The following is a 16,798-nucleotide window of genomic DNA, read 5'->3' on the forward strand; positions in this document are numbered from 1 at the left end:
GAGGGGCCCCCTCGCTTAACCGCCGCCAAAATAAATGAAGAGTAAATGCGCACCGTTCAGGAAACACAACCAAAGCTGGGATCTGATGAGGCGGGCTGCGGGGCCGTGACTGATCCCGGGGAAGCCTCGCGTGGGGGACTACCAGGCACGCTCAAGTGGCACAAAGTCAAAAAAAAAAAAAAAAAAAAGGAAATAAAAGGAGCTAGGGACACTTCGGCACACAAAGTTGCCATTAAAGTTTATTTCCCTTTTATCCAGATAGGTGACGCTACACTTTGCCAGTTACTAAAGGCTGCAGGATTTTGCTCAGAAAATAATATCGAGGCTTCCAACATGTGTTTATTCCCCAGGCGCGCGCGCACACTGGGTACACCCCCTAAGCAAGCACCAAGACCGGACTGCCAGGCATTTAAACAAAGACAAGCACCCACCCGCCCACCTTCCCACCCCAGCCCCTGTCCACCGAGGTCAACCCTCCCAAAAAGGGCTCTCTCTCCCGCTTTCTCTGGAGTTTTATGTTCTCTCCTAACCACCGCAGCCCGTCATGTTTTCTCAGAGCACCAGCGGGGCTCCCTGGGCACACGCGGGCTCCCCCAAGCCCACGGTAACCATCCCCTAACCAAGGTGCCAAACCGCACACCCGCGGAGGCCCTTCGGGGGGTGGGGGTCAGACTCTGGGAAGAGGCGAGGAAGGAAGAAGCGGGCACGTTCCCTGACCCCCGCTCCAGCCGCGCACACTCGCGCTGGGCACTGGGCAGGAAGAAATTTACCAGCCCGAGGGAGGGAGAGGGGGTCCCTCGGAGAAGACAGTGGCCGCGCTCACGCGGGACCTGGGGGGCGGGGGCCTGGCTAGAGGGACCGACCGGGACAGTGCACGCTCGGAAGCGGCCCGGGGCGCCGCGGCCGGGGTTGTGGGAGCGCCGAGGCAGACTAGGGCACCCTCGGGTCCGTCCCCACGCCCCGGCACCCCTCCCCCTCCTCCGTGAGTGTGTAGTTTCCCCGCCGCCGCCGCAGCGTCAGGGACAAGCTTGAGCCGCCAGCAGCAGCCTCCACTTTGGGCAAACTTGCGGGTTTCGGGCCGGCGGCCGGCGAGCCGGAGCTTCCCACTGGCCATTCGGCGTCTTCGGGCTGCGGCGGCTCGAGGGGCGGCGGGAGCGCCCGCGCTGGACGCCCCCAGACGCGAGAGGGGACCAGACAACTGCGGAATTCACCCGCCGCGCCGGGGCACTTCCGAGGCAGCGGCCGGCTGGCACTTTTTTTTCCCCTTGGCAAACTGTGTGCGCGCGCGCGCACGCGCGAGTGTGTGTGTGTGTGTGTGTGTGCGCGTGTGTGTGCGTGCGTGCGTGTGTGTGTTTCTTTTCCGAGCTACTTGGCAGCTGTCTCCGACTCCACCCCCCCTCCAACCCCTCCCCAGCGCCTTTGGCTTTCCTTCGGAAACCCGGACAGAATTGGGCATCTTTGTTAATTGCCGTTGGGGGAGCCCGGCCGGAGGCTCTCGCCGGCCCACGTCGCCTGCGCCCCGAGCCTGGTTCGCTCACCTTTGAACTGCAAAGGGATCAAGTTCAGCTCGAGTTGCCCGCAGTGGGACTGGGGAAGGAAGCGGCTCGCGCGGGAGAGAGTGGGAGAAGGGGAAAGGGGAAGGGAGAGGAGGGAGGAGGGGAGCGAGGGAGGGAGGGAGGGAGCGGGCGGGCGCGGGGGGAGGGAGGGGAGGGACCGCGAGCGCGGGGAGCGGGCGGGAGGCTGCAATCTCCTCCCTGAATCGCGCACGGCGCTGCAGATCCCAGTGCTCCGACACGCGGGCCGAATGCAGGTGAGGGAAGGCGCGGACTCTGCGGCTGCGAACCCAAACTTGGGCACCGCGCGGCGCGGGCGGCTCAGCCTTCGCCCCCGCGGGCGCACGGCGGCTGCGGCTTCAGGCGGCGGCTCCGTGACTAATGACCTTGCGCAGAGTTGTTAAGAAAAAAGAGAAGAGCAGCTTTCGGGGCGAGAAGGGACCGACTCTCCGGGCATCTCGGAAGATGGCTCGGGCTGCTCTGCGGCGCGCGGGCGGCACCCGGACGCGGACCGCTCCGTGAGGCGGGCGGGCTCCGCTGCTCGGCGCCCGGAGCGACCTGACGGGCATTCTCCGTTCCCCATCGGCGGACCGGCTCCCCCGCTGCCCGAGCGGAGTCGGAGGAGTCGGAGTTGCGAGCGGCTTGTTGCTGACCCCGGCGCCTCGTGCGGGGAGCGAGCGAGCGAGCGAGCGAGCGACTCGGGTCTGCCCGGGCGGCCGGAGGACCAGCTGCGTCTGGCGCGAGGGACTGGAACGCGAATCGGACTCAACTCCCGCAGCAGCCCAGAAGCAGCAGGGGTGGCGCGCGGGGGAGGCCGCCGGCTAGCTCCCTGCGGCTCCCCGGCTCCGCGGCCCGGGCGGCCCCGGCCCCGGCCCCCTCCGCCCGAGCCCGGACGGGGCCCGGCCCCTCCGCCCGCGGCGGGGATGACTCCGGGGAGGGGCGCGCAGCCCGCGGCGCGCAGTGTCCCGTGAACTGTGAGTACCGCGACTGCACGGCGGCCGGCGAGCGGGCGATCAGCACCCACTGCATGAATTATGAAACCGTAACTTTCGGAAGAAGCTGAAGGAAGAGAAGGAGGATCTGCCGCCGGTGTCCCCGGGCCGCCCGCGCGCGCCGCTCTCGCCCCCTCCCTCCCGCCTCCGGTCCCCGCCGCGCCGGCCGTTCGCCGAGAGGGGCGCGGGCCGGGCGGAGGGGGGCGCCCGGGGGGGCCGTGTCTAGAAGGCGCAGTAGCAGCAGCAGCAGGAGAAGATGCTGAGGATGCGGACCGCGGGGTGGGCGCGCGGCTGGTGCCTGGGCTGCTGTCTCCTCCTGCCGCTGTCGCTCAGCCTGGCGGCCGCCAAGCAGCTCCTCCGGTACCGGCTGGCGGAGGAGGGCCCGGCCGACGTCCGCGTCGGCAACGTCGCCTCGGACCTGGGCATCGTGACCGGCTCGGGCGAGGTGACTTTCAGCCTGGAGTCGGGCTCGGAATACCTGAAGATCGACAACCTCACGGGGGAGCTGAGCACGAGCGAGCGGCGCATCGACCGCGAGAAGCTGCCCCAGTGTCAGATGATCTTCGACGAAAACGAGTGCTTCCTGGACTTCGAGGTGTCGGTGATCGGGCCCTCGCAGAGCTGGGTGGACCTGTTCGAGGGCCGGGTCATCGTGCTGGACATCAACGACAACACGCCCACCTTCCCGTCGCCCGTGCTCACGCTGACGGTGGAGGAGAACCGGCCGGTGGGCACGCTGTACCTGCTGCCCACCGCCACCGACCGCGACTTCGGCCGCAACGGCATCGAGCGCTACGAGCTGCTGCAGGAGCCCGGGGGCGGCGGCGAGGGTCGGCGCGCGGGGCCGGCCGACAGCGCCCCCTACCCCGGGGGCGGCGGGAGCGGCGCGGGCGCCGGCGGCTCCAAGCGGCGCCCGGACGCGCCCGAGGGCGGCGGCGGCGGCGGGCCGGGCCCGGGCGGCGGCCGGAGCAGCGTGTTCGAGCTGCAGGTGGCCGACACCCCGGACGGCGAGAAGCAGCCGCAGCTGATCGTGAAGGGGGCGCTGGACCGCGAGCAGCGCGACTCCTACGAGCTGACCCTGCGGGTGCGCGACGGCGGCGACCCGCCCCGCTCCTCGCAGGCCATCCTGCGGGTGCTCATCACCGACGTGAACGACAACAGCCCCCGCTTCGAGAAGAGCGTGTACGAGGCCGACCTGGCGGAGAACAGCGCGCCGGGGACCCCCATCCTGCAGCTGCGCGCCGCCGACCTGGACGTGGGGGTCAACGGGCAGATCGAGTACGTGTTCGGCGCGGCCACCGAGTCGGTGCGGCGGCTGCTGCGCCTGGACGAGACGTCGGGCTGGCTCAGCGTCCTGCACCGCATCGACCGCGAGGAGGTGGGCCAGCTGCGCTTCACCGTCATGGCGCGCGACCGCGGGCAGCCCCCCAAGACCGACAAGGCCACCGTGGTCCTGGTCATCAGGGACGAGAACGACAACGTGCCGGCCATTGAGATCCGCAAGATCGGGCGCATCCCGCTCAAGGACGGGGTGGCCAGCGTGGCCGAGGACGTGCTGGTGGACACGCCCATCGCGCTGGTGCAGGTGTCGGACCGCGACCAGGGCGAGAACGGCGCGGTCACCTGCACCGTGGTGGGCGACGTGCCCTTCCAGCTGAAGCCGGCCAGCGACACCGAGGGCGACCAGAACAAGAAGAAGTACTTCCTGCACACCTCGGCGCCGCTGGACTACGAGGCCACCCGCGAGTTCCACGTGGTCATCGTGGCGGTGGACTCCGGCAGCCCCAGCCTCTCGAGCAACAACTCGCTGACCGTGCGGGTGGCGGACACCAACGACAACGCGCCGGCGTTCGGGCAGGCGGTGGTGGAGGTGTACTTCCCCGAGAACAACGCGCCCGGCGAGCGCGTGGCCACCGTGCTGGCGAGCGACGCGGACAGCGGCCGGAACGCCGAGCTGGCCTACGCGCTGGACCCCTCGGTGGCGGGGGTGTTCGCCATCGACCCCGACTCCGGGGACATCCTGGTGCACGCGGTGCTGGACCGCGAGCAGACCGACCGCTACGAGTTCACGGTGACGGCCAGAGACAAAGGCGTGCCGGGGCTGCAGGGCAGCGCCACCGTGATCGTGCAGGTGGCCGACAGGAACGACAACGACCCCAAGTTCATGCAGGACGTCTTCACCTTCTACGTGAAGGAGAACCTGCAGCCCAACAGCCCGGTGGGCATGGTCACGGTGATGGACGCCGACAAGGGGCGCAACGCCGAGATGAGCCTGTACATCGAGGGGAACGGCGACGTGTTCTCCATCGAGAACGACACGGGCACCATTTACTCCACCGTGTCCTTTGACCGGGAGCAGCAGACCACGTACACCTTCCGAGTCAAGGCCGTGGACGGAGGCGACCCCCCCAGGTCCGCCACAGCCACGGTCTCGCTCTTCGTGATGGATGAAAATGACAACGCCCCCGCGGTCACGCTCCCCAGAAACCTGTCCTACACTTTGCTGCCCCCTGCGAGCAACGTCAGGACGGTGGTAGCCACGGTGCTGGCCACGGACAGCGACGACGGCGTCAACGCGGACCTGAACTTCAGCATCGTGGGGGGGAACCCCTTCAAGCTGTTCGAGATCGACCCCACCAGCGGCGTGGTGTCCCTGGTGGGGAAGCTCACGCAGAAGCACTACGGCTTGCACCGGCTGGTGGTGCAGGTGAATGACAGCGGGCAGCCGGCCCAGTCCACCACGGCGCTGGTGCACGTGTTCGTCAACGAGAGCGTGTCCAACGCCACCGTGGTCGACGCCCAGATAGCCCGGAGCCTGCACACGCCGCTCACCCAGGACATCGCGGGCGACCCGAGCTATGAACTCAGCAAGCAGAGGCTCAGTATTGTCATCGGGGTGGTGGCTGGGATTATGGCAGTGATCCTCATCATCTTAATCGTGGTGATGGCAAGGTACTGCCGGTCCAAAAATAAGAACGGCTACGAGGCCGGCAAGAAAGACCACGAAGACTTTTTTACACCCCAGCAGCATGACAAATCTAAAAAGCCTAAAAAAGACAAGAAAAACAAAAAATCTAAGCAGCCTCTCTACAGCAGCATCGTCACTGTAGAAGCTTCCAAACCAAACGGGCAGAGGTACGACAGCGTGAACGAGAAGCTGTCAGACAGCCCCAGCATGGGCCGGTACCGCTCGGTAAACGGCGGGCCCGGCAGCCCTGACCTGGCCAGGCACTACAAATCCAGTTCCCCGCTGCCCACTGTCCAGCTTCACCCCCAGTCCCCCACGGCAGGGAAAAAACACCAGGCCGTGCAAGATCTGCCACCAGCCAACACATTTGTGGGAGCAGGAGACAACATCTCCATTGGATCAGACCACTGCTCTGAATACAGCTGTCAGACCAGTAACAAGTACAGCAAACAGGTAAGACGCACCCCGCACCTAATGTAACTATCCCGGAGAAGGCCGGGAACCCCGGGACAGAGCATCGTCTGCAAAGTGTGGTCTTCTCTTTGCGTTAAGGCTGTGATTTAAAGTTTTAATAGCAGGAAGTTCATGGCCACTCAGACAGCATGATTTTGGTAGAGCCCACCTGTGCAAGGGGCACCACTCGTGTGTTGCAAGTTAGACCCACGTTTACTAAGCGACTAAAGAAAATATTCAGAGTAGGCAGTGTTTTGTACCTCTCTGTGCTTACAGCCTCAGTTCGTCCTAATACTGTGTTTCCAGAAGAAATACGGATACATTGTTTGGATGGTTAGCTTTAACCTGAAATGATTTTTTATTTATTTGTATTTTTGTGGCTCCTAAGGGGAAAGGTGCATCCAGACAGAATTTCGAAAGTTGCTACTGCTGGTATCTCTGCAACTTGGACACTGTAGAAGTTTCAGCAGTGTTACACCTTATGCAGAATCTTACAGAGAAAGAGATGCTGAGTCATGCTAGTGTACCAAGTCTGAAATACAGAAGTACTGACTGTTGACAAAAATGCTGGTTTGAAAATATTTAGTGATAGGCAGATGTCATGCAAAACCACATTTTTAATACTTCTGCACCTATAGCAGTTAGACTTCTGTGAGGTTATATGATCAGCATTTGCATCCTTCATGTTTGGTATTAAAAGTTTATAAGCAAAAGTACACTGTATGAACCAGGTATTTAAGCAAAGCAACAAAAGTGTTCCTGTCTGTGGGCAAGGTGATGTTGGTATACATTGTGCTATACTGAGGCTGTCAAAGTTATGTGAAATATTTGGTACAGTTGTTTCTCAGTGAAATGTAGAAACAGTAAAAAAAAAAATAGTACATTTTGAGGTTAACTGCATAAAATGTAAAATTTATTTTTTGAAAGTTTTGCTTGGGTGATATATAACACTCACAGGTTTACTTTTTACACCCAGCAAACTTTGACACACAGCAAATAAACCCTTTTGGGAACTGCTGTAATGCGGTAGCCCCTCTGCTAATAAATCTAATAAATGACGTATTCCTTAATTTCAGACTTATCTCAAGAAACACATTTATCACTATCAAAGAGTATCACTAATAGTTTTTCTATTAGATCTGCTTTGCATGTGGAATGTGTGATCTGAGAATAATTAAGGCAATGGAAAAAGTTATTTTAAGCCTTATAAAACCGAGCTATTTGGATAAGGAGAATCAGAGTTGATAATGCTTTTATATCCAATACTCAAAGCAATCCAAGAAAACACAGGTTTGAACTGCATTGCATTAAATGGCTTTTGAAAATACGTCTTTTGATGCACTTGAGCCGGAGTTATTTACTTCTTTTAAAGTGAAATTTAACAACTGGAAAGTTGATGTCTGTTGTGTCATTGCTTTACCTGGAGTTAGAAGCAGATTTTTGTTTTCTTTTGGGTGCTTTTATCAGTTTTCTAAACAGGGGCAATTGCGGTTAAAATAATAGCACTTTTGTAAAATTACTTATAAGATAAACACCCACAAATAAATTGAGATCTGTAGAAATTTCCCTAGTAAATGGTAATTTGTAAAGCAAAAGCCAGTGAGGAGATCTTTCTGCAGAATATTTACTACTCAGCTGTCATTCCTAATAGGACTTTTTGTCTTGTGGCTGAATGGCATTTGCATTCTAAATGATGAAATCTGAAACTTTTGAGTTGACACATCCCTGGCAGATTTATAGATTTTTTTTTTTTTTTTTTTAATGTAACCACCTCATATGTTCTGTGCTGTCACTTAGGCTTTCTTTGGCTCATCAAATGGGGTTAACTCTATATTCTTGAATATTTGAAACAGCCAATGCCAAGACTGTTGTGGCATCCTGTTTAAAGGCAAAGTGATATGCTCATAAATAAACTAATGTATGGTGTAAGTCTCTTAGCTGAGCAAAGAAGTTCACATCCCCTGCAAAGCCAATGGAATAAATCATGCCGTTTTCAGAAAGTGACTTTGGAAAACTTGTATGTCATTAGGTATTCAACAGATGTATAAAGTTTTAACCACAATAAATAGCTGACCTAAAATGAAATAAAGGGGAATGGAATACATTCCCCTTAATGTAATTAGTAATAGTAATTGATACACTTCATCTCAATATTGCTGTCAGGGGACAGGGATCCATTTACAAAGTTACATTTCCTTTAGGCATCTGACATAATAAACAGGCTCTGTTTTGGTTCTGATTTTTGTTTGTAGCATACATGATTTTTCTCTTTTTATTAAAAAAAACAGATATTACCTTTAGATTTTACACAATGCCAGAATGCATTTTCTTTGATTAAACTTGACATAAAATAAAATTTTAAAAATGAATACAGGGTTTTCTTATATTTCCCCCCTTTGATACTGAATCTAGAGGGTTGCCATCTTTTAATTCCTTACTGGAGGGATTAATTAAAAACCTGAGATTTCATCTGACATGAAGCCTTTTTCCTAAATTGCTTTATCATAGTTCTTTACTTGATATTATGGAAGTGGTGTCTGTTACAATGTTCTTATCTTCATGAAATGAGACATTTTGAAGTGGTGCTCCTAAGTCCTCTTAACGGCTACATTGCAATAAACAGCTTTGTAGAAATAAAAGTTTGTAAATAATGCCCCTCTCCCTCCATGTTAGGCTTGTTTTCACAGCTCTAGCGACATTCAAAGGCAGCTTCTATAGTTACCTTTGGGTAGAAGCTAGGAGATGTGTGTTGCAGAGCTGCTGGAATTCTTTCTAAAATTCACACATTAGGAAAACTGATGATGTAAGCCCAGGTTTTCCAAGTTCAGAGGTTTGCAGTGGAAGCTCTTGGTCAATAATCCTGTGTCTAGTTGAACAAAACGTGAACCCTTGACAACACTCTTGAGATTAAGTGTCCACCGTTCCATTTCATTCTTGCTTTGCTTGATAAACCTCGTCTTGGTGGTAATTAAAGTTTTATAACCTGGAAGTATATCTGTGTTTTTAATTTGTAAAATTAAAACGGAAGCATTTTATTTTTCTATTTAGTTTTAAATCTCCAGTGTTTTCTTGTGTTAAGTATTTTTCAGTTTTCTTAAAAAATTAACATAATTCCAACATATTAGTAAAGTGTAAAAGTACAGTTATCACTTTGCTTATTATGTTCAAGTCCTTTTGAGCTCATCCTGGCCATGCTGTTATTTAGATAATGCACTGGCAAGTAAACACTTTATTGTGTTTAGTAAGTGGAAAATAAGATACTTTATTTTTTGGCAAGAGTATAGAGGATACAGCTTCAGTAAACATTAATTTAAAGATCCATTTGTAGCCGATTCTGAAATACTCAAGAAAAATTTATATTAACTCCAGTGACAGTTTTCCTTTGCGCAAGGAGCTGCTGAGTGTAGTCTGAATAATGTTCTCTTAATTGATCAAGTGTTGCCCAATATTCATTGTACACTTAGTAAAAAAATATGGCAGGAATTATTTTTTTAAATTACTTCGATCTTGGAAAGCAAATGGATGACGTGACTTGCCATCATCTATTAGAGCTCTAAGCAGTGAGAAAATTAAATATCAATTTGTGTACGTATGTTTCACCATCTACGTTACAGTGGAAATGCATCTGCGGAGTGATGTTAACCATAGCGTCCAGTTTTAATTCTATAAGCATAATTTCTACAGCATGGTTCTCCAATCTATAACCAAGGACACCTCTCAGGAGGCACAGTGAATCTACATACGGTGGGGTCTCTGTTACCATTGGCCTGATATCTTAGACAAGAAACTAATAACCGAGGAAGGTGAGGCTGTTTTTAGTCAAGAGTATCTCCTAAGGCAGATTACCTGCATCTCTGGGTGATGCAAGGAAAGGACAGGCCAGCACTGATTTGATCGCAATGAACATGAACTTTTTTAAGGAAGTTCAGGTGCGACTATTTGAAACTTATCCCAAATTTATTAAGTAAATTAATGACTTAGACCTAAAACCACAAAGTCAATGTATAGATTTTTAAGTAAATAATCACCTGGATAAGTGTAGCCAAATCACTCTTTCTTGTTATCTTCCTGTCTTGGAGTAATGACATATTTCATATGTGGAAAAGTGTGCACAGGATACACACGGCAGGAGCTCTCCCCTCTTTCCGCCTGCGCCCTCCCAGACACGTCCAGATGTGTCATGTAAGCTAGTGGTGCCACTCGACTTCCGCTTGTGGTATTCGTACCTTGACATGCGGGCTATATTTTAACGCTAAACGCACACAAAATCTGAATAAAACATATGATAATCAACTGCTTCATGTCTGTATCTGAAATCACTAGTCATCACATTTCAAAGTTAAAAGACATCAGCTCAACCTGTCCCCTCATTTTGTAGGCGAGGAGAGTGAGCCGAATATGAAAAAGTAACTTGATTTCATTTTATAGTCACAAGAAAATCGGGGAGATGATGTGGCCTGGAGTCCGAGTCACGGAACGCGGAGCCCACTGCTCTTTTTATTCTCATACCACCTCGGGGGGTGGGGGTGTGAATTTTTGTAGCTTCCTCTGTATATATTCAATAATGACAGGAACCTGCTGAGATATATTTATGTGTCTATAACTGTATATTTGGCTACGTAGACGGACATTTTAAAAATGGAATATAATTCTGCTCTGGGGGCTTGTTTTTATTTGTAAAATTATTGGGCAAATTGACATTCAAATGTTATAGATTTTTAAAAGAAATTCTTATTTATTTTCCCCTTATGGAAGATGTCCATTGATGACATACATGAAAGGAACTTAACGTGGTTTAGAAGAGATGTTCAACAAGTTAATGGACAGAGTTTATAATTTTAGCAGGACAGTGACAATAGATGTAAGTACCTATCTAGCATTTAGAATATCCTCAGTAAAAACACTCTTTTAGTGGAAATGAATGAAAGCTTTCTATACATTACGTATGAAACTTTGTATGCATTGTATTTGGGATAACCCTCGACCTTTCCCATCAGTCCTGATGATTCCTTTTGCTTCTGCACTCCTTTGCATTTTGCCAGCTTGGCTAATGCACTTTATCTTAGCAGCATCCTTGATGTAAGGGAGGGCCAAACATAGGGTTACAGTGTGAGTACACAAAAAACAGTTTATTATTGTACTATTTTCCACACAAACAACTATAAGTCTACATTTGCCCCACTGTGTACAACTGTGAGCTAATTTTTCCTCTAAATTTGTTTTCTAGCAAAATTTTAGGAGAATGTGACCTTTTGTTGTTTTTCAATCGGATTGTTTCCTTGTTAGACAATTAACAAATCTAGTGTAGTAGAGTCTAAAGAATTTATTAATTTCAAAACGAAATCTGAACTATTTTTAAAACTAAATATAATGTGACAAAACCATTGCTTTGTCATAGCCACTTTAACATCGGTTTTAACATCAATGGTAAACATTTTAACACCGTTTTTTTTTTTCCCGCTGGGAGAGGGTGGTGATGAAGGTTATGCAGGAAATTTAGTATAATAATTGTTTAGAGCTTTATGTTTAAGATGTGTGTAACCAATTTCTAGACTATAGCAAGGCTCCCCATCCATTCATTTGCTGTGACTGTATAGAAACAGTAAGATCTGTTTATATATATCTTGAGTCAGCTTTGGTTTTCTTTCTTATTTACTTTAAAAGCCCTTCGAATCTTTTCTAAAGCAGGAACTGTGTTTCGGAACATTACACAGTGCTTTATTTAGCATTAGTGTTGTGGGAGAAATCACATTTTAAGAAGAATTGAGCTGAAACCACTAAAACTAATCTTAATTATCACTTCTGGTGAATTAATGTTTTCAAGGCGGAATAAAGCTTTATTTTCAGGAATTTAGTGATGTTTGTATTGAACTCCAATGCCGTGTACAAACAAACAAACAAACAAAACTTGTCAAAGCTTCCAAGTAGGTTTTGTCTGACAAGTTAACTTTTCCCCCCCAAGCATATTTATTATTTAAAAATACATAATTTGCGAATAAAAATTCTCTGCTTCAAAACCTCTACCACAGCATTCCCATTGGGCATAAGACGCTGGGGAAAATTTCTTCACTGCATTTTTTTTTTACCTGCATAAACCTTTGTTTTCCTTTTTTCAGATGCGTCCACTTCCACACATGACTGTGTTTGGCTGAATTCCACTCTAAAATGATGCTCCTTTATGCACCATACTCTGATGACCTTGCTACTCCGAAACCTGCTGGAGCCTGCCCTTGGCCGTGGGGTATCAGCCAATCACTGCTCCTTCTACTCGTGCATTTGATTTTCGAGTTTATTTTTTTTTAATATAAAGGAAAATAGTATTAAAATAAATGAACATAAAAGAAACAGTGTTAATAAAGAAATGTGCTACTAACGGATGTCTAAGTCACCAGGAATTCTATTCTCAAAGAAGCGCTTAGCAGAACTTAATTGTGAAGTCTTTTAAGCAATCCAAGAGCATATTTCAACAATAATTTTAAGACTCTGGCTTTGTGTGAAGCAGGGGAAATTAAGTCTATTAAGTCTTTGTCTATAATACACTAAATACCGACTTTCAATAAAATCCTAAATTGATCAATATTTTTAAAGTGTTATATAATCACCACCTTTTCCAGGCCAGCGAGATAGCTCTGCTCGAGTAAAGGATGGTGTCTCTTGCTCATCCTGTGTGTGCATGTCCAAATACCACTGTGTGTGTGCTGGTATGTGTGTCTCCACACATGTGTACGTGAAGACCTCGAGCAATATTTATAAAAATTATTGGCTATAAATCAAATTTCAGAGATTAGTTTTGTGTTTGTCACAGGCACTGCCAATGGGTTGTTTTTTCCCCCCTTAATCCTGAAATACTGACCAGAGTACCTATAGAATTTTTAAGGCATTTTTTGGTTAAAGTTCTTAAGAAAATTTAGAACATTTCAGTTAGATTTATGGAAGTCACCGTGGTCACATTCAGAAGGAATATGCGTGGCTTCCTGTTTTTGTGGGCTACATTTGTCTGAAGGCTATTTGTAGTTGATGTCAGATAACATAAATTCCAGCAGCTTCTGAGAATTCAGCATGTTATATTACGTATTGTTGAGAGAGCAGGTGGTCACATTTTAGTTGTATAGGTGATTTTCTAGGTAAGTCAGGGAATCCTCTGGCTCGTCCCTCTGCGTTTGTATATTTATGTCTCTGTTTGTTATGTTGTATATGTTTATGTGCCATAAAATAAGTGTTTCATATGTAATGTTTGACAATTTTATAAAATATCTACCACATCATCTGCCCCATTAAAGTTTTCCCTGAGTTTTGAAATACCAAGAATGCCAGATTCTTGAGATTTTTGGGGGTCAATTATAGTCAATATAAAAGCCCTTTAAGCAAAATAAATAACTACTGGAACAATATTAATATGTGGAGTGATAAGAAATGCACTTTAGCCTGTGCAGATCTCTAATGCATATATTTCAGGCTTTTTATTCTTTTAGCTATTGATTTAATTTTGTAAAAAAAGGAAATTTTCATAAATATCATTGAGACTATAGTACATTTCCTGAATAAAACCTAATTATCCTCAGCTCCTCTTCTTACTTTGAGCACAAGGACAAGTAAATATAAGAAGCTGGTGAAAGGAATTTTTACCACTTTCTGCTTCTTGGAAATGTCACATTTCCTCATCCTAAGTAGTAAACTTCCTTAGATGTACTTAACCTTTGAATCCTGTAACAAATCACATTAACTCAAAAACAAATTTTAGACCAAAAAAAGCCCACAATTTGGAGATAACCTAATGTGCACCTGGCAGAGAGGCATTATTTAGGAACACTTTCCCTAAGAAAATGCTGAAGGCAACATTTGGCAAACTTGGGTTGCAACACCCTATTGGGGTATGTGGGTCTCTACCACAATTCCAATGACATGAAATAAAGCAGAGAAATTCTGAGGACATCACCCCTATTGTAGGAGTAAATACCATCTTGTGCATTCTGTGTTTCAGTTGTGATTGTGTGCATGTGTGTGTTCCTGTTCTTGGTTGCTGTGAAAAAATTTGTCTTACGGTGGTAGCAGCTGAAAGGGTTGAGAACCACCACTCTAGACTGTTTGGGGTGGGAAATGATGGTGATTTAGTATTACATTAGAAAAACATCATAAATCAAAACAAAAAAATTACTGACTTTCCCAAGGATTTTAGTCTACTATTAAGCTGAATCAGAATGATCAACAGCATACTCTTACAGCAGCATTTATCAACAGCAAAAAGCTTTTGAGAATCTGTTATCACTCCTGTTTTTTGTTTCATTTTTTTTTTAATCTTTGAATATGTCGCCATTGGTCCTGCCTCTGCACAGATTTGTCCTCTCTCCTACTTCCCTGTCTCTTGGCCAACCTCCTTTGTAAATTCTGGAATTTACCATTTAGGGAGGTGCCTGTGGTCAGATGGAGATAGACTCAGAACACAACACCCATTACCCTACATATTTTAGCATTTGGACATTTCATTTTAGACAACAAGACAATAATTCCTTCTCTATTAAGAGTTTACAGACCGGTTTAGATACAATTTCTTTCTTTTTTAATATATATATTTTAATATGTCTTTATTGATTTCAGAGACAGGAAGGGAGAGGGAGAGATAGAAACATCAATGATGAGAGTCATTGATCGGCTGCCTCCTGCACGCCCCCTGCTGGGGATCGAACCCCCAACCCGGGCATGTGCCCTGACCGGAAATCGAACACTGATCTCCGGATCCTAGTTCGATGCTCAACCGCTGAGCCACGCCAGCCGGGAAAAATTTATTTCTTTTAACACATCTGACATCCTCACTCATACTTAGTATGCAAAGAATACTAAGAGTCTTCGACCTTAAGGAATTAATATGGTATAAAGAAGGTTACAGAGCAGAAAAACGATAGATTATATCTGCCTCGTGCTTTCTAAGTTTGAAAGAATTGGATCTATGCCTTGTAAGGAAAAGCACCTTCTCTATTTTTTTCTGAGGTGAGGAAACTGAATTAATGAACAGGTTTTTCATGACTGGTGGAGTTGCTTAAGAACTTTAAAACATCTATGAAGAAATATCCAGTCAGAATCCAAGAGTACTGAGAGCATTTGGAGGAAGTCGTGAAAAGTGTATTTTGAATACGCTTTTGAATACAGTGTATTTTCAGAATTATCTGGGTAAAGTCTTCCCCAAAGACTTATTTAGACAAGGCCCAATTTTTCAGACAGTCTCCTGTCATAAACAGCACTTCATACTATCAAAAAAGAAAGTGCTCTGGGTGTTGTTTGAAGATCTAATTAATCTGATTTATAAGCAACAATCTCATGTGTGATTAAAACCCTCAAGAATTCGGTAATTCACTTTAACCTAACTTTATTTTTGAGGCTATCTCTAAAATAAAGACCAAAGTCTTTAGGAAGTAATTGCACAAATTAAAATATCTCTCTGGAAATAATCTATCTGTAGTTTTGCAAAACACTTTTCTTTGATGTGTAATTGTTTTTAGCCATTCATTTCACAGAGAATGGATTGATTTGTCGTATCTTTAATACACACTGCAAGGCTTTAGGATGTAATTAAAACGATGACTAGAACAAGATCTTGGCCTTCATGGATAGGACAGTGGAAAAATAAAACACATAAGGCAAGGGATACGTGAAACTTAGAGGGACCGCCCCCAAGTCTGTGTTGTTGACCACGGTGCCCAGCATACAGGAAACACTCAGGGATATTTGTTGAGCAAATGAACAAATGGCGTGGACTTTGGTGCTAAGCAGCCTGCAGATCCATCCCCATTGGATGGCTGGACTAGGGTGTGGCCACTTTCATATTAGACTGAGAGCCTCCTAACTGTTGTTTGCCTTCCCTGCTGGGTGGATGGTTTTGTGATAAGAGGCTACCCGCAGGTTGGCTAGAGTCCCTGCCTTCTCTGCAGGGGGTATCACTCTTGTTTCAGCAGCAAATGAACAGTTCTCTTCATTCCCCCTCCTTCCTTCTCCTTGGTGGTGTTCTAAACACCATACCCTTAAAAAGAAGGTAAAACTAGTAAACTAAAGCAAACGTTAAAGGCAAGTAAGGGCGGCACTGGCCACACACCTGCACTTCTGACGTCTTGCGAGGGGTATGAAGCAGCATGCAAACGTTCGGGTTTTTCAGCGTTCTGGAGATCTTCATCTGTGGGAAACGTACATACGGGGTTGGGCAAAAGGAGGGTTACAGCTGTTCAAATGGAAAATAATGTAATAATTAACAAACACCAATACAAGAATAAACTGTGTTTCATGTACTCACAACTGTAAGCCTGCTTTTGCCCCAACCTGTGTATGTGCCCGAATACATATGTGAGCCTCTGTACTCATCAATTTATATATATATATATATATGTATATTCCTGCAGGCATTTATCCAGCGTCCCAACCCATGCTCGCTGATAAAGGATAGGTTTCCGTTTTCATTGACCTGCTCGTGGTGAGCGGTCATTTCTAAGGATGAAGCATGCACCTGGTTTAACTAAGGACTGAGGGTCTGCAAGAGGGAATATGCCCTCACTGGGACTGGCTGCCCTGGCAGTGAGGCAGGAGCTAAGAAGTGCTTTGCGGCTCAGAAGCACTCCTTGGTTGCCCAGGACTCTGAAGAGCACCTCTTTTAAATTGCAAATGATTCGGAAGGAGTTGCTTTCAGTCTCTGGCACACCTGGGTGTAAATTGCATTAAGCAGATAACTAGGTCGGCACCTCACAAAGATCGATGATCGTTCTTAAGAAATGGTGATTTCCATTAGGGCCTTGAGGTGGGTAAGCAGCCTTCAGTAGTTGAGAAGACAGAGCTTTGGTGAGGCGGGTGAG

General features: G+C 47.8%; 1 protein-coding gene across 6 annotated transcripts in view; it reads left to right on the forward strand.

The window, feature by feature from the left end:
* Positions 1 to 2,710: 2,710 nt before the first annotated feature.
* The window catches only part of PCDH7 (protocadherin 7), a 449,878-nt gene continuing 435,790 nt past the window's right edge, over positions 2,711 to 16,798 (forward strand). For 5 of the 6 annotated variants that reach the window (XM_081131373.1, XM_081131369.1, XM_081131370.1 and 2 more), the window contains exon 1: positions 2,711 to 5,966. In XM_081131373.1, the coding sequence (XP_080987499.1) occupies positions 2,802 to 5,966 (3,165 nt within the window). In that variant the 5' untranslated portion in view covers positions 2,711 to 2,801. Of the gene's footprint in view, positions 5,967 to 12,082; positions 12,546 to 16,798 lie in introns of those variants that run through there. The other variant, XM_081131374.1, reaches the window with a different exon arrangement.

Source organism: Miniopterus schreibersii (genome assembly GCF_964146895.1).
Source record: "Miniopterus schreibersii genome assembly, chromosome: 1".
Classification (NCBI taxonomy): Eukaryota; Metazoa; Chordata; class Mammalia; order Chiroptera; family Miniopteridae; genus Miniopterus; species Miniopterus schreibersii.